Raw genomic sequence first — 26,699 nt, forward strand, 5'->3', positions numbered from 1 at the left:
GAATAACACTCCATTATGTCTATGTACCACATCTTTATCCATTCATCTACTGATGGACACTTAGGTTGCTTGCATTTCTTGGCTATTGTAAATAGTGCTGTGATAAACATAGGGGTGCATATATCTTTTTCTAACTGGACTCCTGCATTCTTAGGGTAAATTCCTAGGAGTGGAATTCTTGGGTCAAATGACATTTCTATTTTTAGTTTTTTGAGGAACCTCCATACTGCTTTCCACAATGGTTAAACTAGTTTACATTCCCACCAGCAGTGTGGGAGGGTTCCCCTTTCTCTGCATCCTCGCCAGCATTTGTTGTTCCTATTCTTTTCTATGGTGGCCATCCTAACTGACATGAGGTGATAACTCACTGTGGTTTTAATTTGCATTACCCTGATAATTAGTGATGTGGAGCATCCTTTCATGTGCCTTGTTGGCCATCTGAATTTCTTCTTTGGAGAACTGTCTGTTCATATCCTCCACCCATTTTCTAATAGGGTTATTTGCTTTTTGTGTGTTGAGGTATATGAGTTCTTTATATATTTTGGATGTTAACCCCTTGTCAGATATGTCATTGACAAATATATTCTCCCATACTGTAGGATGCCTTTTTGTTCTGCTGATGGTGTCATTTGCTGTACAGAAGCATTTTAGCATGATGTAGTCCCATTTGTTCATTTCTGATTTTGTTTCCCCTTGGCTGAGGAGATGCATTCAGGAAGAAGTTGCTCACGTTTATATCAAGAGATTATGCCTATGTTTTCTTCTAAGAGTTTTATGGTTTCATGACTTACATTCAGGTCTTTGATCCATTTCAAGTTTACTTTTGTGTATGGGGTTAGACAATAATCCATTTCCATTCTCTTGCATATAGCTGTCCAGTTTTGCCAACACCAGCTGTTGAAGAGGGTGTCATTTCCCTACTGTATATCCATGGCTCCTTTATTGTATATTAATTGACATCTATGCTTCTTGGGTTTATATCTGGGCTCTCTAGTTTGTTCCATTCATCTATGGGTCTGCTCTTGTGCCAGTACCAAATTTTCTTGATTATTGTGGTTTTGTAGTAGAGCTTGAAGTCGGGGAAGCATAATTCCCCCCACTTTATTCTTCCTTCTCAGGACTGCTTTGGCTATTCAGGGTATTTTGTGGTTCCATATGAATTTTAGAACTATTTGTTCTATCTAGTTGAAGAATGCTGTTGGTATTTTGATGGGAATTGCATTGAATCTATAGATTGCTTTTGGCAGGATGGCCATTTTGACAATATTAATTCTTCCTATTAATGAGCATGGGATGTGTTCCCATTTATTGGTATCCTCTTTAATTTCTCTCATGAGTGTCTTGTAGTTTTCAGAGTGTAGGTCTTTCACTTCCTTGGTTAAGTTTATTCCTAGGTATTTTATTTTTTTGATGCAATTGTGAATGTAATTGTTTTCCTGATTTCTCTTTCTGCTAGTTCATCATTAGTGTGTAGGAGTGAAATAGATTTCTGTGTATTAATTTTGTATCCTGCAACTTTGCTGAATTCAGATATTAGATCTAGTAGTTTTGGAGTGGATTCTTTAGGATTTTTTATGTATAGTATCATGTCACCTGCAAACAGGGACAGTTTAATTTATTCCTTGCCAATCTGGATGCCTTTTATTTCTTTGTGTTGTCTGATTGCTGTGGCTAGGACCTCCAGAACTATGTTGAATAAAAGTGGGGAGAGTGGGCATCCTTGTCTTATTCCCAATCTTAAAGGAAAAACTTGCAGCTTCTTGCTATTAAGTATAATGTTGGCTGTGGGTTTGTCATTTATGGCCTTTATTATGTTGAGGTACTTGCCCTCTATACCCATTTTGTTGAGAGCTTTTATCATCAATGTTGAATTTTCTCAAATACTTTTTCAGCATCTATGGAGACGATCATGTGGTTTTTGTCCTTCTTTTTGTTGATGTGGTCGATGATATTGAAGGATTTTCTAATATTGTACCATCCTTGTATCCCTGGGATGAATCCCACTTGATCATGATGGCTGATCTTCTGATGTATTTTTGAATTTGGTTTGCTAATATTTTGTTGAGTATTTTTGCATCTATGTTCTTCAGGGATATTGGTAATTTTCTTTTTTTTGCAGTGCCTTTGTTTGGTTTTGGTATTAGAGTGCTGCTGGCCTCATAAAATGAATTTGGGAGTATTCCCTCCTCTTCTACTTTTTGCAAAACTTTAAGGAGGTTGGGTATCAGGTCTTCACTAAATGTTTGATAAAATTCAGCAGTGAAGCCATCTGGTCCAGTGTTTTTGTTTTTAGGTAGTTGATTCCCAATTTTAATGTCATTACTGGTAATTAGTATGTTGAGATTTTCTGTTTCTTCCTAGGTTAATCTTGGAAGGTTGTATTTTTCTAGAGTGTTGTCCATTTCTTCTAGGCTATCCACTTTGTTAGCACATAATTTTTCATAGTATTCTCTTACAATTCTTTGTATTTCAGTGGTATCCATAGTGATTTTTCCTTTCTCATTTCTGATTCTGTTTATGTGTGTAGACTCCCTTTTTTTCTTGATACGTCTAGCTAAGGATTTATCTATTTTGTTTATTTTCTTGAAGAACCAGCCCCTGCTTTCATTGATCCTTTCTGTTGTTTTATTCTTCTCGATTTTATTTATTTATGTTCTAATCTTTATTATGTCCCTCCTTCTACTGACTTAGGGCCTCATTTGTTCTTCTTTTTCAAGTTTCGTTAATTGTGAGTTTAGAATGTTCATTTGTGATTGTTCTTTTTCCTGAGGTAGGCCTATATTGCAATATACTTCCTTCTTAGAATGACCTTTGCTGCGTGCCACAGATTTTGTGGTGTTGAATTATTGTTGTCATTTGTCTCCATATATTGCTTGATCTCTGTTTTTATTTGGTCATTGATCCATTGATTATTTAGGAGCATATTATTAAGCCTCCATATGTTTGTGGGCTTTTTCGTTTTCTTTGAGTAATTTATTTCTAGTTTCATACCTTTGTGATCTGAGAAGCTGGTTGGTACAATTTCAATCTTTTTGTATTTACTGAGGCTCATTTTGTGGCCTAGTATAGGATCTATTCTTGAAAATATTCCATGTGCACTTGAGAAGAATGTGTATCCTGTTGCTTTTGGCTGGGGTGTTCTGTAGATGTCTGTTAGGTCTGTCTGTTCTAATATGTTGTTCAGTGCCTCTGTCTCTTTACTTATTTTCTGCCTGGTTGATCTGTCCTTTGGAGTGTGTGGTGTGTTGAAGTCTCCTAAAATGAATGAATTGCATTCTATTTCCCCCTTTAATTCTGTTAGTATTTGTTTCACATATGTAGGTGATCCTGTGTTGGGTGCATAGATATTTCTAATAGTTATATCCTCTTTTTGGACTGACCCCTTTATCATTATGTAGTGTCCTTCTTTGTCTCGTCACTTTCTTTGTTTTGAAGTCTATTTTGTCTGATACAAATACTGCAACTTCTGCTTTCTTCTCCCTATTAGTTACACGAAATAACTTTTCCGTTTTGGGGTTTGAAGGGACTCTCTTGTAGGCAGCATATAGATGGGTCTTGTTTTTTTATTCATTCAGTGACTCTACATCTTTTGATTGGTGCATTCAGACCATTTAGTTAGTGTGATTATTGATAGGCATGTACTTATTGGCATTGCAAGCTTTAGATTCATGGTTACCTAAGTTCAAGGGTAATTGTCTTAATATATAAGTCTAGTTTAACTCAGTATGCTATTAGAAACACAACCTAAAGGTTCTTTATTTTCCTCCTTTTTCTTCCTTCTCCATTCTTTATATATTAGGTGTCATATTCTGTACTCTTTGTCTATCTCTTGATTGACTTTGGGGGTAGTTGATATGATTTTACATCTGCTTAGTAATTAATTGTTCTACTTTGCTGTGGTTTTATTTCCCCTGGTGACAGCTATTTGGCCTTAGGAATACTTCCATCTATAGGAATCCCTCCAAAATGCACTGTAGAGGTGGTTTGTGGGAGGTAAATTCTCTCAGCTTTTGCTTATCTGAAAATTGTCTAATCCCTCCTTCAAATTTAAATGATAACCTTGCTGGATAGCATATTCTTGGTTCAAGGCCCTTCTGTTTCATTGCTTTAAATATATCATGCCACTCCCTTCTGGCTTGTAAGGTTTCTGTTGAGAAATCCGATGGTAGCCTGATGGGTTTTCCTTTGTATGTGATATTTTTTCTCTCTCTAGCTGCCTTTAAAAGTCTATCTTTATCCTTGATCTTTGCCATTTTAATTATTATATGTCTTGATGTTGTCTTCCTTGGGCCCCTTGTGTTGGGAGATTTGTGCACTTACATGTCCTGAGAAACTATCTCCTTCCCCAGATTGGGGAAGTTTTCAGCAATTACCTCCTCAATGACACTTTCTATCCCTTTTTCTCTCTATTCTTCTTCTGGTACCCTTATAATGTGAATATTGTTCCATTTGGATTGGTCGCACAGTTCTTTCAATATTCTTTCATTCTTAAAGATCCTTAAAGCTGAAGATCTCTGTGCTTCAGCTTCTTTGTATTCCTCTTCTCTAATTTCTATTCCATTTACTGTCTCTTCAACTACATCTAATCTGCTTTTAAATCCCTCCATTGTATGTTTCATTTCAGATATGGAATTTCTAATGATTGAATCTCCATCTTAAATTTGTTCCTGAGTTCTTGGATATTTTTCTGTACCTCCATGAGCATGTTTATGATTTTTATTTTGAACTCTCTTTCAGGAAGATTGGTGAGTTCAGTTTTATTTGGCCCTTTTTCTTCGGTTTGTGAGATTTTGGTCTAAACCAGGTTTCTTTGATGTTTCATATTTCTCTGTGGTGCCCTCTAGTGCCCAGAAGCTCTAGTCTCTGGAGCTGCTCAGCCCCTAGAGTGAGGTTGGGGGTCGTAGGGGAGTGACACTGGTGCCTGGTGTGAGGAAAGAGCTGTTTCCTGCTTCCTGGCTGCAGTGCTTTTCTCCACTGTTAGAGCCAGTGGGCCAAGCACACTGGTGTAAGCCTGTGTGCTTTGGTCTCTAGCTGTTGGAGGTGGGGCCTCTCTCTGGCTGGCCTGATACCAGCATAGTGATAGCTGGTTTGTGAGCCAGTGCTGGCAGGACAGGAGGAAGGTGCAGCAGGCTGCGTGTCACAGTGGGGGCCTCAGAGCTGAGTAGCCAGCCAGGGGGATGGAGCACCTGAAGCTCCTCAAAGTTCCCAACCTGCTGGGCAGAGCATGCCCAGACAACCTTGTTCACCTATCCCTTATCCCGCACAACAGTATCCGTGGAATCCCCGCCTTTCCAGCAGCCCTCTCACTGCTAGGAAGCCTCTCAGACCGCCCTCCTTTCCTTTGTCCCAGAGTGGCTGGATGTGGATCCCCTCCTCCACAAATGTCTGGAATCTCAGTCTCTCAAGCACTCTGCTTGTTCCAGCTCCCCAACCCCACCAACCTCCTAGCACCACACAATGTAGGTTTGTGCTCCAAAGCATATCTCCAGGGCTGGGTGTTCAGCAGTCTTAGGCTTCTTCCCCCTCCTCACTCTGTTCCTCCCACTGTGAGCTGGGGTGGGGGAAGGGCTTGGGTCCCACCAGATCAACACTTTGGTGCATTACCCTGTTTCGTGATGTCTGCTCTCTTCTCCAGGTGTATGCAGTCTTGTGCAGCCTTCTTTCCTGTTGTTGTTTTAGGATTAGTTGTATTAACTATATTTTCGTACTATATGTGGTTTGGGGAGGAGGTCTCTGTCTCACCTCTCATGCCGCCATCTTGAATCGATCTAAACTGGCCTGGCCATTCTTATTCTAGATACAAGATCTATCAGCAAACACCAAATCTCCATTTTGAACTGGAACATCTGATAAACCAGTTCCCAGCTTAGTATCTCCTTTTATTCCTATTGTACAATTGTGACTGTCTATTTGATCAGGATCTTGTGAGACAATAGCTGGGTTTAGGAAATTGTGCCTCCTAAATAAGCACAATATTAGGACTGGATAATAAAACCTGCTCATAGTTTGATGGCACCCTGACAAAGGCTGGGTTTTATGTACTTTTAAGATTGCTGTCATACCATATGGAACATACAAACCAGTCAAGTGACCCAAAGGAAGAGGTTGGGCCACGCCTTCAGAGGCACCTGGCATTCCCACCACTACAGCATCTATAAGAACTGAGAAATAAGCTACATAGTCCCAGTGTCTGAGTTAATGTTCTAATGGCAGCACCTTTATTTTCATGACCAAACAAGAATAAAGGTTTCTCAAAATGTGGAGTCCCCACATTTGGACAGCATGGAGGAGGCAGCCAATTTCAGCTGTTCAAACACCTCTTCGGATTCTAAGGATCAGACCAGAGGTTCTAGGGAGTCACTGCGCTATTGCTACCAGAGGCTGTGCATGCTAGGAAAAGCTGGGATTGATTTACAATACCCTACTAGTCTCCAAAGTTTTTTAACTTGGTTTTTTGTAGTCGGCTGTTTCATATGCAGGTTTGGTGGACTTCCAGATTGTTATACTTTAACGCCTGGCCTTCAGCAGACTGTAGATTCCCTGAATAAATCTGAGCTTGGCAATACTGCAATTTGTCTAATGAGGCGTTACCACCCTGTGAAGCAAGGAACTGCAATTAAGCGAAAGTGTCAGTTTGGCATTGTTCTTTAGTTTCTGAAGCTAACAGCAAATCATCCACGTATTCTATGGTCACGGAACTCTTTGGTGGGACAAATTTGTCTAGGTTTTCCTATAAATGACTACAGAGAATAGTAGGGTAGTCTTGGAACCCTTGAGGAATTCTTTGCCACAAACATTGGGCTCCATCTAAAGTAAAAGCAAACAAAAATTTAGACTTGTCCACTAGAGGGACAGAAAAGCAGAACATAGATCCTTCACAAGGAAATACTCTGCAGACAGCAGTGTCAGTCAGAATAATTACAGGGTTAGAGACTACAGGGATTAGTGGGACAACAAATCTACTTATTTCTCTAAGATTTTTAACAAACCTATATAGTGGTCAACCTTCTTCATCGAATTTACCTCCCTTTCTCACTGTAAATATGGCTGTATTACAGTGTGAATGTCCCTGTTTAATTATCTCATTTTTTAATTCTTTTATATCCAGCTTCATTCCTTTTAATTGAGCTCTTAGACAAAGGATGTTTACACTTGGCCATGGCTTATCTTTGTGGGGAAAATAAAAGTTCCTGTGGCCAGGTTCCTTACCTGATGGTAAACTACTTGATGTTGTAATTGGCCTACTCCTAGGCTAATGCTTCCACATCCATAGGCAATGAGCTATTATTGACTGAGTCACTGTATAAAGAGCTCTGCCCAGTGCTCTGGGTGGAGGCAGAGACAGATGTGGATTATGGACCTGCAGACTGGGATGCAGATGTGATTCTAGTGTTCAACCTACCACAGTGGGAAAAGCTGAATATAAACCCTTTCACCTTTTTACTCAACAACTTTCCGTTGTCATTTCTGTCTCACTGAATCCATAGTGAACCTGCCCAGGGATGAAACTCTTAGACAAGACATTTTGTAAGCTATTTTTATTGGTTCTAGATCTTGAATTAAACCAATCCTATTAATCCCTGGGTCGCAGAGCCATTCATCACTTTGTTTCAGTTCGGGGTGCCTTACCAGCCTGGTACTCTCCATCCTGCTGTCTTCATATGGGGACAGTGTTCAATCATCCCATGATCTTGATCATTTAGTTTCTGCTTTTCCAGCTATGTGGTATATGAAAAGGGACTCTTGGAATATGGTCAAGGACATGGAGTGGATTCAGGGCTAGGCCGGCAGGCATACAATTCTCTGTCCTGTACCTGGGCAGGTTAACACATTATCAGCTAGAAATGTTGCACCCTTCTTAGGGAAGTCCAGTAAGGAAGGAGTACTGTCTAAAAGACCATCATCTACCCCTTCTCAGGAGTCAGTCTGAGGCAGAGAGGGATAAAGAGAGGCGGGAGGAGCAAAGGGAACAGGCCAGCAGAGAGAGGAGGAGGTTTCTGTGAAAGTACATTTCATGCTTACATTCCTGAGTTGTGAGACTGGCATGAGGATATTTAGCCATTATTAAGATTTAGGGTGCATTTGAAAAGGAAAAAGAAGTTCTGAAAGGGAGAGGAAGAAGTTGTTTCCTTTATTTTCAGGGGGAAGAATTAATGCTCATATTTTTAATTTGTATTTGCCTTTATAGTATGCAAATATTCTGTTTTCCTCTCTCTGTAAATCAATGAATTAAGATCAGATTCTCAGATCTGAAGGGATTATTCTATCTAGGTCCTTGCCTTCTGGCAGCTTGATATCTAAATCATTTAGGACCAATAGCTGTCTGGTGACCTCTGGGGATCTCCCAGCATGGAGATGTCACCCATCTTTGTTAGTAGTATCTTTCAGTGTTTTAGTAATCTGATAGGTTCATAGTTCTTTCTTTTGCTTAAGTGAAGTCCTTTCTGCTACAAATTATCAGATAAATAATAAGATAATTAATTTATCATTAGACCTAGAAAATTATTTATTGTCTTAACAGGGTCAAGATGTGCACACATTATCTTTCTAGAAGAGAACTCTCAGCTATATCATTTAGCACCTTTGGTCAGTGAAAATAAACTAGACATATGACTTAGTATAATGCCACTTATATCCTACATCCTCTGTACAACCCATTTAACATTCTAATCTGCCCTTTAACAGTCTTTTCACTATAATAAAAGCAGTAATTAACCATTTTTGAATGTTTTCCTCATTTAAAAAAACATGCTTCACAGGATTACATATAAATTACTTTCATATGTTTATACTTAATCTGCTTAAAGCTTTATGAAGGGATCATGCCCTGTACTATTAGGTATCTTCTATAATGTCTAAAAATAAGAACTAGGTGGTAGGGAAATGGTATTCCATTGACATTGATTTCAGCTTAATGTAGGAAAAAACGTTGTAACAATTGGAACCATCCAGCCAGGAATGTCTCAGGAAACAGTGACCTCTCAACGGTTAGGAGTATTTAAAGCAGAGACTACAAGACTGCCCATCATGGGATGTATGAGGAATTCCTACATTGAGTAGGATCTTTATTTATTTCACTGGTTGCTTTGAAGAGAGTAGGGACTAACTAGTCTTTCAACTCTGAGATGAGAAAAGGAGGGGGTTAATTGTCGAAATGTACTGAGACCTAGGTCACGAGGGCTGGATTTCTGTCCAGCCTTACTTTTGGCCCTACTTGCCCATCCCTCAGCCCAGAGGAGAGGTGAAACTAATGTCAAGGTCCCTTGGAGATTCTGATAATGGCGCAAAAATAATGTACAGTTAAATAAACACTTGGCTTCTTTAGACCACTTAGCCTCACATACCAAAGAGAGGTGGGGAAGGGAAAAAGAGAGATTCCTTTTCAGTCATAAAGATTTGTTACAATGCAATCAGACACCCAGGGGGTGAGTAGATGCTGGAAGGTAAGAACATTTCCTGGGAATGAAACACTTGGAAGACATCTTTGGTTTGTGGCTCTATGGATGTTGTTGCTTTCCCCTGATAATTAATCTTTTTTCTTGCCCATTGTCACAATTCTCTCTCTACTCTGGTTACCTGTGCAGAGGAATAAGACTGAAAAGAGGTGATGTAGGTTTTCAGCATGTGGTCACCTAAATCCTACTCATCTTCTCCAGGGAGAGAGAATGCACTGAGCATGCGGTAGGAAAAGGGACATTACAGGAATTTCACTTTGGGCATTTTCTTAAACTTGCTTTCCATGGCAACTGTAATAGTGGCTTTTGGCACACCAGCTCACAGGCAGATGCCATGTTCACAGAGCACAAGAAATAATGCGATTTTACTGATTTAAACTTCCAGAACAGCTAACGTTTCAACCATCCATCCTTTCATTGTTTGTAATTTTTATACTTTATACTTCCTATTCTTCATAATGGAAAGGTATTAAAGAGGAATGATTTAAATTTTAATATGCATATGCTAAAGCTGCCCTGTATTCACAGAGTACTTTTTAATCTCCAAGAGTGTCACAGTCATTTCCAGAGAAGACATATTACTGAAACTGTACCACACAGCTTCCCAATACAGTAACACAGGAACACCACACCCCAGTTCCAAGAACAAAGACTGCCTTTCTTTCCCAAGAGAACCACAGTTTGTGAGAGGTCTCTCCTGGGACTGGCCAAATTTTGGGAATGGGAGTAACGGCTCTTTCTTACAGTATACAAACACTGATCAGAGTTTGTTCTTCAAACATGAAAAATATTGAAAAAATATAAAGTGCTTATTAACTGGGCTAGCTTTTAACAGTGGTTAACTTGGCTAATTTAGGACAAAAGTAATTTTGTTGCATCTTTCAAAACCCCTCAAAAGTAGCCAGAGTTCAAACATTAGCCTTTATGAATACTTGTAAAAGACTCAGTCATTCCAAGAAACGGTCAGGTTTCAAGTCTTCATGTAACTGCTGAGATTCAGAAGCTTCTTTTATATTCAGAAAGGAAATTTCAATAGTACATGATGAAAGGACCAGAAAGGGGAAGAAAAGCCAGCCCTACAAAATATCCTTGGCTTTATACTCAACGGCTACCGCAAGCACAAAACTTTCAGAGAATTCAGTGAAAACAATCTCAGTCCCAAGCCTCTCGGTCTGTTCTGGTGGTATAGTCTTGTAGATATCTTCATATTCCACTCCAAAAATACAATGTCTAAAATGTCTACTTAGTGAGCTTTCACAGAAAAGAGTGTCCCTGGTTCTCTGAAAATGCACATGGAAGGAGAACACCATGGTTGCAGATACTTCTTCCCACTAGAATGCAAGCTCAGATGATGCTGGATTTTCCATGGTTTTTCTTTTTTTTCCTTCCATTGCTATATGGTAGGAACCTAAAACCGAGGTCAGCAAACAACAGCCTGAGCCAAATCCAGTGGGCGGACTTTGGCCCATTAGAAATGGTTTTTACATTTTCAAATGCTTGAAAAATAACTTTTAAAAATACAGTCACACATGACAATTAAATTACAAATTTCAGTGTCCATTTGTGAAGTTTCATTGGAACCCAACCATACTCATTTGTACATTTTGTCTAGAGCTGCTTTCACATGCCACAATGGCAGAGTTAGTTGTGCCAAAGACTATATGGTCCACAAAGCCTGAAGCATTTATTTACTATCTGGCCTGTCACGAAGTTTCCTGACCCCTACCCTAAAATAGACTACTTCATAAAAGGCACTCATATTTTTGTGGACTGAATAGAGCCACCATATGCATGTGGTTCTATGACCTTATTCATCCCTTTTGAGCAACAGCCCATATCCATTCCACACCACTAGCTGAGGATACCACCATGGGAGTGAACTGAGTTATAATAGGCTGCTATTCCACAGAAGCTCATGCACAAAGTGTCTGTGATGAAACATTCTTTTTGGCATACAAAACTAAAGGTGAATCTTTATATACTTTGAGTATACGAGTAATTTTCCTTGTGTTTGCCTTGGTTCTTTCTCTTGAAAATCCTTAAGACTGTTTTTTAAATGTGGTTCTTCCAAAAGGCTCCTAAACATCTGGTCACAGATGAGCACTAACAGTAACACAAAAGCAGTGCACAAAGGAAAGTCCACAAAATCACTTTCAGAGAGACTGCAAATATTCACACAATAATTGGTCAAAATGTTACCATACCACACCTTTGGGAACTTCAACTTGAGTTCATGAGAATCCCTAGCTAGTTCCAACCCAAGATCTTCAGAACTTGGGCAGGGAGTTTTCTCCTAAAACAGATCAAGGACAAATGCCTCAAAGAGAAGTGAGAACAAATGAAAATCATATACAAATAGAAAGATTCTTGATTCTCATATTAAGCTGAAACAATTACAGGCACTCAGATATCTGAGCGACTAAACCAGGAGTAACTGTGAACTTTGTGTAGTATTAACAGAGATGAGAGTATCATTCTCAGTAAGTAGAACTGGGGATAAATATGGAACACAGAGGTTTGCTATCTTTTGCAAAACTATACAATTTCTTAGTGTAACTTAAATCTCTAAACTCCATGTTTGCCTGTATTTTTTTAGTGATAGCTGAACAAGTCACTGTGATTTATTCTGAGTACTTCTCCAGCTTCAACTCACACTAGTCTTGCACTTTTTTTACATACTGACTTCATCCTCATATCTTTTAAACTTTTTTAGAAGTTTTTTTTGATTTACAGAAAAATTGAAAAAAAGAAAGTTAGAGTTCCCATATATCCTATACCCAATTTCCTCTATTATTAACATTACATTAACATGGTACATCTGTTAAAATTAGTGAATCAATGCTTAAACATTAATATCAACTGAAGTCCATACTTTATTCAGATTTCTTAGTTTTTATGTAAAGGCCTTTTCTGTTTCAGGATCTCATCCATGGCACCACATTACATTTAGTCACATCTCTTCAGGCTCATGTCTGGGACAATTGCTCACTTTTCTTATTTTTATGACCTTGATAATTTTGAGGCATACTGGTCAGGTATTTAGTAAGATATCCATCAATAGGGACTGATCTGATATTTTTCTCATGTAGGCTGGGCTTGTGAATCTTTGGAAGACCACAGAGTTAAAGTGCCATTTTCATTACATCATTATCAAGGTGTAGTATCGATACCTAATATTAAAATGACATAACTTTCGATGTTGACAAGTATCACCTGCCTGAGGTAGTGTTCAAGTTTCTCCACTGTAAGTTTCTTCTTTTTCTCTTTCCATACTGTACACCTGAGAAGGAAGTCACGATGTCAGCCCTGTACTTGAGGAGGAGGAGGGAATTATGTTCATCTCCCCAAGGGTAGAGTACCTATATAATTTAGAATTCTGCATGGGAAACTTATCTCTTCTATTTATTTACTCACTCATTCAATCATTTATTTCTATCAGTATGGACTCATGGGTATTTATTTTATATTTCAAGTTATAATCTATAATCCAATACTAATTCATTTTGTTTTTCAAATTGTTCCAGCTTCCGACACTAGTTAGACCAATTCCTTGCTTCCCTTGGTCTTGCATGTTCCTTTGCCTCTTATAACTTAATTCTTACCTGCTTTTCAAGATTCAGTTGAAATGTCACCTTCTCCAGGAAAATAATCCTGGTAACTGCCCCTATTCCCAGCCTTTAGCCTCCCACCACTCTAGGTCATTTTCCCTGTGTGTATCTAAAATTTCTGTCTACTATGGTACTTATACACTGTATACCTGTGTTTCCCACTGGAAAATGAGCCTTTTGAGGGTAGAGATCATACCTTTTTTATATTCCTAGGATGTAATACATAGTGCCTCACACACAAAGCAGGAAGTTAACAAATATTTCTAGAATGATCACTGTGGTTTTCTCTCTAGTCTAAGAATCCAGAAGTACCTAACATATTAATTGGGAGAAGTTGGCAAATAACTGCTCTGGGAGGAGAGATAAGTGCTATTATTGTTAAGTGTCATTGTCAGTCCTGTAACACAACAGGTTCAGGATCTAAGTTAACACTTTCTCATGTCTCTTTTCCAAGTAAGCAGACTTTCCCTGTTAATCTCAGTTACATGTGCATAATTACATTAAGGGAAATGTCCATTGCCTTTATATTTAGAACCAAGGCTAGGTAGCTTTAATTGTGCTTAGCTTAAAGAAGTGGTGTTCCAATAACTCACAGACATTTTGGCCATGAGGTTCCCACGTAATTTACTACTGGTTGAGGATTGAATAACCACTGAAGAAATGAATTTGTCAAGTTGTATTCTTTGTGGTCATAACTTATTATGAGAAAATAACTTTAAAAATTAATCAAGAGTCTTCTCAGATATAGGAATTAAGATTGGGGTAAACTCTGTTAAGCTGAAACAGGTTTTTAGGTTGGATCATGCTAGCACCCTGGTCCAAGCCACCACTAACTCTTGAGTGACCACCTTTATTAGGAATATATTTTTGACCCTATCTATCTATTCCCTATAAAGGAGACAATGTCATTCCATTAAACCTTTCCTTTTTTTCCACCCTTCATTTATTTATTATTTTAGTATCATTAATATACAATTACATTAGCAACATTATGGTTACTAGATTCCCCCCATTATCAAGTCCCCACCACATACCCCATTACAGTCACTGTCCATCAGTATTAAGATGCTACAGAATCACTACTTGTCTTCTCTGTGCTATACTGCCTCCCCTGTGCACCCCTGGCTACTAAACCTTTCCTTTTAACATGCTTTATAACAATATTCAAATTCTTAGCCATGCCCCAGAAGGCTCCACATACCTGCTGGGCTCCTCTATTCCTCAAACTCATCCCATACTTGTTTCCTTCCTCCTTGCCTATCAGTGGCCCAGTCATGCTGATTTTTCTGAAGTTGAAGCTCAGTCCTATAATTTTTCTGATGTCTAGTAGCTCAATCTTCTTACAAGAATTTTATACAATCTTTACTGTTTCTTATGTATAAATGGTGTGCCTGAGAACAAAGGCAATTTTAAGAAACCCCTGAAAACCCACTGAAATAAAGATTAGATTGAAACATGAAAACCCATATTCGTATTTAACTATTCTCTAATAGCTAAAATACAAATTTAAATAAGGCACTGCCTTCTTCCAATAAATAAAAAATTGAGTCCCTTTGATAACTAAAGGTACCTTATTATATCATTCCAAACACATGGACATTAACATGACCCTACAAGTTGACTGTTGAAATAAAACATTAAAAAAGTCAGACCAAATTAAAAACCACTATAATCAGCTTCTATTTAAATGTATTCAAAGAGGCATTAACTCTCACCTTCCCATTCTGATTATTTTCTGGGCACACCTGCCTAAGTGAAGAACCTACATTTGAATATTCTTTCTACATCTTTGCAAAAGGTCATTCATGAATCTTGGAAATGGAGTCATCTAACATGATTCTGGTTGATGACAGGTGTTAACTTTTGAATGACAGTGACCTTTCCTCTCAGAATTGAGTCCCAAAGTTTCCTAACTTCCAGAGGTTGGCATGATTTAATTGTCCTGAAAGTCTGAAAACTGAAAAATTTCACCTAAGTTTGAGGCAAATTCATTTGGTGGTAAAAACTGATATAGGACTATTTTTAGCCTTTATCATATAATGTGAACAGTCATACATTATTGAAGAAATATGAATGTATTTGATAAGAGTATTGCTATAGACTCTGCTGGAGGGCATTGCATATTATATGCTGTATGTTCTCTATTACTTTTCTAAAATTCAAAGTTTAACTTCCAAAGCACATTTGTCTCAAAGGTTTCACGTAATGAAATGTGGAGCTGTAGTCGGTTTCAATAATTTTGAGTAGAGGGCTACAGTGGGATATTCTAATTACTCTTATCATTCATATACATACACCAAGCTTCTCCACATATACACGTATATTTCTTTTTAATATGTGAGGAGTATAATTCTGTTTATATCTTTTTCTAAAAGATGCTCAAAGTTTTTAAAATAGCTTCAATTTACTTTTACCTGACCCACTACTCTAGTACTAACTTCTTTCTTTTTACAAATTGAAAATGACATATATTAACTAGACAGCTTAAGAGGCTTGGAAATTTGGGTAAATAGGGCCTCAAATTCTTTTCCTCTAAATCAGGGTTTGTCAAGCTCTGGTCTGTGGACAAAATCCAACCCTCCTGTTTCACCCACTTTTTTTCCTGCTACAATGGTAGAGTTGTACAGTTGTAGCAGCGACTGTAAAGACCTGCAAGCCTAAAATATTTACTACCTGGTCCTTTAAAAAAAAGTTTGCTGACCTCCTACTCTAAGTCATTATGTAGCCCAGGGTGATACTAACAGCTATGACTACCTGATAGCTATGATTTTATATACTAAGTTGGTTTGTCTGCATTTAGAAATTACGCTATGTATACTGGCATTTCAAAGGCAAAGACAGATACCTATCATAGACTGACGTTCCCTTTATACTTCAGTGTGAACTCAACAGGTCAAAATTTTAGATGCTCGGCCAGATCCAGAGGGACTGAGGAGTATGGTACTTGCTGACGACACAGATCTGGTCAGAGAATGACGAAAGGAATTCATAAGGTAAAGTTATTAATCTTCCTATCTATGGCAAACATTAACTTCACTGGAAGGAATCCATATAATTTATGTCAATTTGTGTAATTCTAAAGAGGTCGGGAAATACGAACCTTAGACATTACTCGCTGGTATGTAATTCTACAGTTCATGTGTGCTACTTCACAAAAGGAGTGTCTTTTGCCACATCTGACAAAAACTTTCCCGGTTCAACTGTGGCTCAATAAAATTTTATTACTTTTTGTTATTTATTTTTATTCAAAAGAATTTATTTCCCTATCACAAAAATTAGATAGATAACCACACCACCAACAGCAGCAAAGTCCATATAGTTACATTGATGGTGGAGCGTTCACTGGGTATTCCCAATGTCCCAAAGGTCATAAAGGAGAGAAAAAAAAGGAAAAGAAAAAATACTCAAAACAAATCTAAAACCCATGGTGACTCTGGGGAGAGACATCACATGACAGTTTCTGTCTTCTCTCATTGTCAGCTGCAGATGTATTTCAACATGATCAAGTACAATTCAACTTGAGTAAACCCTTCACACCAACTCCAGCACCTAAATGGATAAAAAAAAAAAAAATGAGTTTCATAAAAGTTTTAAAATACAAAAAGAATTTAATGATTTTTTACTATATTGTAAACAGGGGACCCAAATCAAAACTTTTCCCAGCTGCTAAAATGCAAAAGAATTTGAAGGGATTAGACATGAGTCCTTTCTTACTTTTTAGTTCAACAGCTGCATGAAACCTTTTCAGATCAGTTAACTAGGGAGCCTCCAAGGCTACACAAACATGAATAAATGAACTGCCTGATGCATAGCATGGATATAACATTTTGGAGTATATGTTGGTGTCTTTCCACATTCTTAAGAAAAATTTAAGCACTGCTGATCAGGATTTTAATCTATTTACTTCTTCCACTGGTCAACAGTTTAGAGTGATCAAGGTATATAGAACCTAAAATCTTGCCTTTTGCTTCATTCAGTTTCTAGTCTATCATCTGGTGTCAAGACATTTTGTTAGTTGTTAGAGTTCAAACAGTATTGTGTCACACAAGAAAGTTGTAATATTGCTACAACAAAAAATAAGCAGCAACAATGATGAGTTGTAAAAAGAGTAGAAGAAATGGCTAAGAAAGGATATAGAATATAAGAACAATTATGAGACATTGTTAAAAAGGATTATGTTACACGGAGACTGTGATTCTAGGTGGCAAAGAATTAAAGGAGCAACGTCCCTCCTCTTGTTAGGCTAAGGCAAAGACAGATACAGGCTAAGGTGTGACTCATACCTGTGCTTCCATGATGCCTTTTTGTTCTAATATTTGGCCAGTGGGGTACTTAACATAAAAGGTCAGTGTTGTTGACTAAACCTTTAGATTTGTCACTGAGATTTCATAAGTGAGCTTTCTGCAGATACATTAGCAATCCCAACTGCCTCAAAATCCAAACTGGTTGAAGAACAAGTTGTAGCTTTTTCAATACATAAATAAGATAAAGACAGGAGAAACTATAGAGAGCCACTTAAAACAGAGATTCCAAGACCTTCTACCATCTTGCTTGAGGCTTCCGGAACACAACACTAATTAGTTCAAAAGCCTAGCTTTCACTTATTTTGTCCATCTTGAATGAGGCGTTGCAAATAGAGAAATTAGCTGCTTGAAAAGGAGGATACCATATAATTAGTTTGACCATCTAACAGTGCAGTTCTGCTTTGAGTCTGCTCATTTTATCTCTGTAGGACGGTGTGTCAGGCTTGGACTCGTTCCCTTGGTTGCTGGGTCATTCTCCATTCCAGGCAAGTGGAAGGAAGCCATGGCAGAATTAATGCTGAGTGTCATATAGATGCATATTACGCAAAAAAATATTTCCTGATACTTCTGTATCAGAAGAGAGTATGTGGAAAGAATATATACCACAGAATAAGTGCTTAACAAGCCATGTACTAAAAACTTCCTCCAAAATGGTGTTTTAAGAAGTTCACTGTTTAGCTCAGAATTTATTTATCGAACATATTATGCTCAAGTGCTAAATATCCAATGGTATAATTAGATAAAAAATTTTACTTCCTTGAACTTCTAATTACAAAAAAAACTGTGGAAAACTATGCATGAATTTGTGACTGATACTGTGTGCCAAGAGACATTTAAGTTCACAGATTATACTAAAGGCATGGTCACATGATCAGTTTTCAACTGAACACTAAAATACCTTTTATTCCCTTGGCAACTAAGGAAAAATGTTTGTCAGGAAAGAGAAGGAAGAGAAACATGCGGAAGAAGAGAATAGCTAAACAAACGTAAGATATTTTTTAATTGGGTGAATGTCTATTATCTCCTGCTGTGCCCACTGAATACCCCACTGTAGGGGAGGTGCACTGGCAAAATAGAAGCTAAATGGTACACGGTGAATGCTTAATGATCTTTATCTGTTTTTCATTCTGACCACCTATCAATCCACTTGGAATCCATATAACCTCTAACAAGTATTTATTATCTTCTCTCTTTGCAAGCTACCTATTCTTTTCTCTTTAAATTAAAGTCATTTTCCAACAGAAGAGACCCATGATTTGGAATGATCTCTAAGGCTTAGTACAACTCTGTACTTCATGTTACACTTATAGTCTGTTATAGCCTAAAGATGGATCTGAGTTTAAGATGAAGATGTATAAAATAGCTTACCTTAATTGTACCCTGACTGTTAGCAGCAATCAGCACATTGGACTCCTAGAAAAGAACAAGAACTTTTAAAGTATAGAGAAGGACTTCCTGGAGAGCAGTCCAAGACAGTAATTTCCTCTTCATCCTCCTTTCTTCCCTTCACCCTAAGACACCAACAGAATCTAGAGTAAAGAACAGACTTTAACATGTTTTTCACTATGAATTTTAAACGTTCATATTTTGAGGGTTAAATTTTAATAGAAAGAAAGAAAGTTGGAAGCAGACTGGTAAACTTCCAAATGTAAAGAAAATAAAAGATAACTAGATTGCCACTAGAATAAAAAGCCAAGAGAAACAAAGACTGATATAAAAGTTAAGAATAACGAGAAAAAAACAAAGTGCATAATTCACACTTTGTTTCCACAGAAAACTCCCCCTTCACTCCTTTTCTCCCATAAAACACTAGTAATTTATGTAAATGTTGCCAACATCTTCAGCATAAATCTTTATGGATAACTATTTAATATTAGAAAAACAAAAAAATTGTGAATATTCATTTGGGAGAAGGAAGGCTTTCTTTTTAATTATTCTATCACTCAGTATATGCATTTTTAATAATCTTGGTGATTGCTTGAAATAGAATGTATATGGTAACATATCATTTATACTGTAAGCCTCAGAAAAAAACCATTTCTCTGGAAAGTAGGAAGGGTGGGAAAAGGAAGAGAGGAGACTATGTTTATGAGACAGAATCTTATTAAATAGAAGGAGTTAAGGTAAAGCCCCTGTTGGAAAAAGAGTCTAAGAGGGCTCTGGAGCTTGGAAGTGTATACAAGTCTTTTTGCTTTTCAGAATAGGCACCTAAAGGAGGTAAACAGACCCAAACTTCCAAAGGACAGGATATGCCTGGATATCCTATAGGCTTTATGACAAAGTAATGAAGAGAAGAAAGAAAACTCCTGATCTGTATGCTGGGAAAGTAACTTCAGCTGTTCTGAGTTAAAATTTTGGTTTTTTTGATGTAAGGAATCTGTGTTCTACAAACTTATACATTTCTATGTTTAACTTTCCTTTTGATTCCCTAGCAAAGCTACTTTTGAAAAATGCTCATCTTATTGCTACTTGGATTAAGAGGAAGTAATTTCTTCCACCACTCCAAACAGTCCTTGGGTGGAGTTGGTGGTGATAGCATCAATGGTCACACTTTCATCAAGAAGGATTAGACACACGTTTTTCCTGGGGGTGGGCATGGAATTGCTGGTGATGGGGTTAAGGATACACAACTCCCAAATATGGCACCTTGGGCACACTGCATATTTTAAGTGAAAGGAGGGTCACACTGACCTCTTACCCGCCTTGCCCTTTTCCCAGAGGAACAGGTCAGATAACCCTCACGTGAGAGATGTCCTCTCTGGGTATAGTGAAAGGGCATCCTTACCTCCAAAGACAAGTAGAATCTGAACAAACAGACCTTGCTAAGTTTCCCTCAGTTTACAACCGTTACTCTTTACCTATTGCATTTCTACATGACTACCAACCCTTGATCAAACCTAAAAAGCACAAAATACACAGGACTGTTTCTTTGGGTCTTCATTTCCTTATGAAGGTTCCTGTGTCACGTAAAATTTACATTAAATAAATCTGTATGCTTTTCTTCTGTTAATGTCTCTGTCAGTTTAATTTTCAGACCCAGAGAGGGACCCTAAGAAGGTTAAGGAAAACTTTTTCCTTTCCTACACTGATATTTTCCTAGCTGAGGTTTCCCCTAAAATCAGCATATATATTGTTGAAAATAGTAACACATGCAACACAATATTCACTATTAGAATTGGTTTCAGTATCCACTTTGGGGGATTATGGGCTACTTCTGGGACTGAGTATGCATTAAATGAATGCTTCCAAACTAGGGAAGGGGCAGGTTGGGATGAAGGGGCAGGAAGATAAATTTAGGGTTTATCTATTTTTTTTTTTATTGACCTGAGTTGTTCAGTAAGTGGTGAGCTTTGGATGTACATAGGCAATATATACACTCTGAGCTGGTTAGGAGGCACAATTTCTATGCCTGCCTCACAAGACAACAAAAAGAGGCATTGTGTGGTATAATGTGAGTTTCTTTCTAGCAAGAGCTTTCAACAAGCTGTGTGATCTCACCAGTGCCATCAGAGGGCCCAGCAATGATTCTTCCGTGAACACCATAAAGAAATGAAGCTAAAAATAGCACCTATCAATCTAGTTTCTACTTAAGTTACAATTCTAGTCTTCAAGAAAGCAACTGCCACCATTATTAGATGCTGCCACCAAGAATCGCACCCGCTGCTATGGGACACATGATGGCAGGATGGTGAAAAATTTATCATGCCAAGGTCTCTCTCTTTTTGCATTTTGATGCTTTTAAAGTCACCTTTTAATACAAAGAAGGAAGGCTGAGAAACCTGGTGGAGATGAGAATTCACCCTGGGAGTAGGTATAATCTATTTTCACCAGTTACAGAAAGATTATAATAAATTACATAATCCAAACTATTGGTTCTTGGCAGAAGGAAAGCTCCGAAAACTGTGGTATATTACCATACAGTATGAAAGATTAAGCTCAGTATAAAGAAGGAATCTAGTTAAATCACCATGTAAGAGGGGTCTGAAGTCTGTAAAATTACTACACTAAACCCAAGAATGAATACATCTGATAATTATCCAACATAAATAAACAATGTATTTTTGTAACCTCAGGGCTATTGTGGCATTAACAGATGGTATCACATTAGACAGTACCAGAGAGTTAACTCTAAACACCTTTTCCTGTGTAGGTAGATAAGTATCTCACAAATTAGCCAAGACAGAAAGTGATTGCCCAGTTGGAACTGTCCTCTGGGACTAATATATAGGTGACAGGGTATCCTAAGAATTCTTAGAAGCACTCAAAAACTATTCAAATTAACAAACAATGAAAGAAAAATAGTAGCTTCACATATTAGTATGTTCTTCCCTCTAAAGACCATGAACCTAAAAATAAGAGATTTAGGATTAAACTGTCTTTCAGATAACCAGATATTAGTTTAATTAATTCTTACATGCAACAGAACAATAAAACCAGGTATTTTACTTCAGCATTTAGGTATGGAAGTGATAAGTACAAGGTTATTACTGTATGTTTTGAGTGACTCTTGTTTTCATTTTGAATGACTCTTAATTCTTAGCTGTAGCTGTGAGTCTGCCAGAGTCCTAATGTAATTAAGTTCTGGCTCAGTGGATTGTTTTTGCTTGTTAAATAAAATAAAAATGCCAGCTAATAATTCTCATTATTTTCCTCCTTTCTTGGAAACTGGCAGTTCTACTGCAAAACTCTCCTCTAGGTTCAGCTAATAATGCATCAATTATTTTCTTCTTAATATTAAGGAGATTAAGAAGAGACAAAGGAAAAATTGGCACCAAGTCTTTTGTAAAAATAGAAGACACAAACACAAACATACACCAACTTGCTTATAAAGCCAGTGATACTATACTAACTTATACTGAAACAAAACTAGCATTCACTGGGACAGTTTTCTTCTTGCTAGCTTGCCTATAAAGTGCCATTACAGCAAATACATTAAAATTTTTGAGCAAGTTGAGAAAAACAATCCATTCGGTTTGCATTTGGAGAATTTATTTTTAGAGACAGACATAATTGATCTTTAATGTGAATTAATTCTCCTATAGAGATAAATATGTACAAAAAAAACCAACTCCAATTTCTGGCTGTACAGAGTAAATGAAATGGATATGCTCTTGTACTATAAATACTAGGAAACTGAACAAAATATGTAAGACAACACTGGACAATAGGCAGTGAAAGATGTCTATGAGAAGGGAAACAAATGAGGTGAGTCCTATAATAGCCCTGGCTTTCTACTTGGAGGCAGTTTTAGGACCACACAGCAAGGAAGAGGAATCCAAACAGAGCAGAGAGGAATGTGAGTAGGTCACAGTGCTTCACGAAGTGGACGAGTCAGAGATGTTAGGTTCAGAGTATCTGTACAGCTGCTGGAGTCTATAGGGCAAAGTACCACAGGGAAGAAAGCTACTTAAAAGTAGAGCTCTAGGAATCTGCATAGGGGCCCCCTTGACTGTATGTCAGAATAATAAACTGTGCATGCATAAGGTGGAACTACACAAGGCTGGGAAAATAATGAATAACGAAAGTCTAACCACTGAGAATCTGTAACATTATCAAATGCCAGAGCTCACACAAGGTTAGATGTTTTGAGTTTTGACCAGAGTAGAGACCTCACTAAACATTCCAGAGTCCCCAGAAGGTTCATGTCTTAATAGTAGGGCTACATTAGCCTTACAAATGCTAGACAAGAGATCAGCAAATTATAGCCTATGGACTAAATTCAGCCCGCTGTCTGTATTTTGTATTTCAGCTAACTGGAACCCCACCACCATCATTTGTTTATATATTATCTATGGCTGCCTCTGCCCTACAGCACAGAAATGACAAACCCTATGGCCTGTAGGGCCATACTGCAACGTAGTTCTTCAAGAAAAAGTTTGCTGACTGCCACTTTAGAGTCATCCTAATAAAGTTTAAAAACCAGTGTCAAAAGAATAGGTTTATCTCCAAAAACCTAACTTTCTGTCAAAGCAAACTTCAGTACTCTTAAAAGAATTTCAACAAAATTCAGACATTCAAAAATGGTACATTCATGATATACAGTATTCAAGAGGCAAAAACGATAATCAGAAATGACAAAGACAATGGAAGTAGGAAATAAATACTTTTAAAGCAGGTATACTTAATTATGTTCAAGTATTTAAAGTAAACAATGAACTTAATAGGAAAAGAAATGGGAGACATAATTACAAAAATCAAATGGAACTCCTCCCCTGAAAAGTACAGTATCTGAAGTGAAAAATTAATAGGATAGGCATAGTAATAGATGAGACAGTGGAGAATAAAACACCAATAAACTTGACAAGACAGGAAAAAAATAAATCCAAATTGAAGCAGAGGGGGAAAAGGCTGGGGAGAAAAAGATCAACTTAGTAACCAATAGGACAATGTACAATCTAATAAATGTCCAATTGGTATCCCAAACAGAGAGAGGGCAGAAAGAGTATATGAAGATATAAGGCTAAACATCTCCCAAATTTGAAAACTATAAATCCACAAATATAAGAAGCTTAATATCTAATCAGAAAAAAAGTACATCACGTTAAGATGTATCATAAGCTGCTAAAAATGAGTAAGAGAAAAATCTTTAAAATCGCCAGATAAAAAGACACATTACAGAGAAACAAGACCATCAATTTGTCATCAGCAGCAATGCAAGCCACATTATCTTTAAGATGATGAAAGCAAAAAACCAACAACCTAGAAATATTATTCAAAAATAAAGGTATTTTAGACAAACTGAGACAGCAGCAGATCTGCACTGTAAGAAATTAAAGGAAGTTCTTATACCACATAAAAACTCAGATCTAAAAAAAAAGGATGAAACTACTAGAAATGATCAACATGTAGGTAAATATAAAAGATACTTGCTTTCTTGTTTTTAATTTTCTTAACAGATAATTGCCTACTTAAGAGCAAAAATAACTACAATGCATATGGTTATTTTAACACAAACAGAAGTAACATATATGGCAGCAAAAGACACAGGTTAAAGGGGCAAGATGCAAGTATATTGTTATAAGGTTACTCTATAATATAAAAAGTGATATAATCTGAAGACAGACTGATAAGTTAAATATGATTATTATAAACCTTAGAGAAATGACTAGAAAAGTAAAAGAAGTAATATAATGAATATGCTAGTTAAGGAGATAAGGTAAATTATGAAAAAGCAAATAAGGAACATGGGGACATAGAACAGGTAGGAAAAATAGAAAACAAGCAGCGAGATGGTAGACACATACCTAGCCATATCAATAAGTTACTATAAATGGCCTAAATATTGCAATCAAAAGGCAGAGATAATAAGACTGATAAAAGAGCAACAATTCTAAGCTGTCCATAAGAAAAAGACCTTAAATAAAACCATAAAATATAAAGTAAAAGGAGGAAAGAAGATATGCCATGCAAACATTCTCCACTAATATCAGAAAAAGTAGACATCAGGATAAGAAATACAACCAAGGATAAAGGGATATTCAATTTTATCATTAAATAGGGGTCAATTAATTTTTTTAAAAATCCTAAACGTCTAGGCATCTAAAACAGACTTTCAAAATATACAAAGCAAAAACTGAAAACTGAATGGAACACAGAAGTTCATACTTGTGTTTGGAGACTTTACTACTCTTCTGTTAGTAATTCAAAGAATTAGTAGACAAAAAAAATCAATGAAGATATAAAAGACTGAGTAATGCTATCAAAAACAAACTGAGCAAATTAGTATTTACATAACATCTTACTTAAATGGCAAAAATATGTATTCTTTTCAAGTTTATGTGAACTATTCACCAAGATAGTGCATGTGCCATTAAACAAACCTCAATTAACTTAAGAACCCAGAAAAAAAACAAACTATACATAATGTAAGTATAAACATGGTAGTAATAAAGAGCAGAAATCAATAAAATATTAAGACAAAAGTAGAAAAAATTATTAAAACTGAAAGTTCTTGAAATAAAATTGACAAATCTCTACAAAAAAGAGGAAAAAATGTAAGTTAACAATAGCAGGAATGAATGTGTGGATTATCATTAGATATCCTATAGCTACTAAAAAGATAGAGAATATAAACAACTTTAGGCCAAAATTTGCAGCTAATGAAATGAATAAATTTTATGAAACATGCAAATTCCCAAAGATGACAGAAGAAGGAAAGTAGAGGAGGATTACTTCCCAACACAGTTTATGAGTCAATGGCAGAGAAAGACATTACAAAAATCACAGACCAATTGCCTTTATAAACAGATTCAGAAACCCTTAACAAAATACCAGGACACAGAATTCAGCCATATATAAAAAGAATAATACATCATGCCAAAGAGGGGATTACCTAGATATTCCAGTTGGTTTAACATTTAAAAAAGGTCAAAATCATACAATCACAATTGACACAGAATGCGCATTTGACAGGATTCAATACCTATTCATAATAAAAACTCTCAGCAAACTAAGAATATAAAGTAATTTCCTCAAGGTGATAAGGAATACCTATGAAAAACCTCCAGGTAACATCATACTTAATGGTGAAATGCTGTACTTGTTCTCTCTCAGATTGGGAGCAAGGGGAGGAGGCCTGCTTTCACCACTGTGTTAAGAGTTCCTACCCAGTGCAGCAGCCAAGATAAAGAAGGGAAAAAAAGCATACAAATTTGAAATGAGAAGTAAAATAATCTTTATTTCAAAATACAAGATTGCTCATGTAGAAAATCTTAACAAATCTTCAAGAATCTGCTAAAATGAATACATTGACCTTGCAGGGTAGGCAGATAAAAAACCATCAAAATATCAAAATTAGTTTCTATAAACTAGTAATGAATAATTAGCAAATGGAGTTTTTAAAATACCATTTGTAATAGCAACAAAAACATAAACTCCTTAGAGACAAACTTCAAATATACAAAATACCTACATGCTGAAATTATAAAAAACTGAGAGATATTAAATAAAGAACACCTATAATAAGTGGACAGATACATCAGGCTCATAGAAGAGAGAGTCCCCATAAAGTAAGGATGGTTTTATCTGTAAGCTTTGGTACTCATGATGATAAACATTTAAACATTAAAAATATTTTTTTATTTTTAATTATAGTTTACATGTAAACATTTTTTGACCAGAAAAAATAGATATCAATTAAACAAAATCAGAATATACCCCTTCCCTAAGTTTCTTTTTTCAAATGTTAAGCATTATGCTGAACTAACTTCCCATCTTCAGAATGAGAATACAGAACAGTTTTATGGAAAAAAAATGGAAATAAAAGATTTTATCTTAATAAATTTGAGTACTTAAACCAAGTGGATAAATTTCTACAAAAAACTTAAAGTAGA

At 36.7% G+C, this 26,699-nt stretch overlaps 1 protein-coding gene across 2 annotated transcripts in view; it reads right to left on the reverse strand.

The window, feature by feature from the left end:
* Positions 1–16,264: 16,264 nt before the first annotated feature.
* Positions 16,265–26,699, reverse strand: part of COP1 (COP1 E3 ubiquitin ligase) — a 214,678-nt gene continuing 204,243 nt past the window's right edge. The window contains exons 19-20 of one of the 2 annotated variants that reach the window (XM_036918080.2): positions 18,736–18,780; positions 16,265–16,612 (exon numbers count right to left, since the gene is read on the reverse strand). In XM_036918080.2, coding sequence (XP_036773975.1) covers positions 16,595–16,612; positions 18,736–18,780 — 63 coding nt within the window. In that variant the 3' untranslated portion in view covers positions 16,265–16,594. Of the gene's footprint in view, positions 16,613–18,735; positions 18,879–26,699 lie in introns of those variants that run through there. The other variant, XM_036918082.2, reaches the window with a different exon arrangement.

The sequence above is a fragment of the Manis pentadactyla genome, chromosome 9 (genome assembly GCF_030020395.1).
Source record: "Manis pentadactyla isolate mManPen7 chromosome 9, mManPen7.hap1, whole genome shotgun sequence".
NCBI classification, from domain to species: domain Eukaryota; kingdom Metazoa; phylum Chordata; class Mammalia; order Pholidota; family Manidae; genus Manis; species Manis pentadactyla.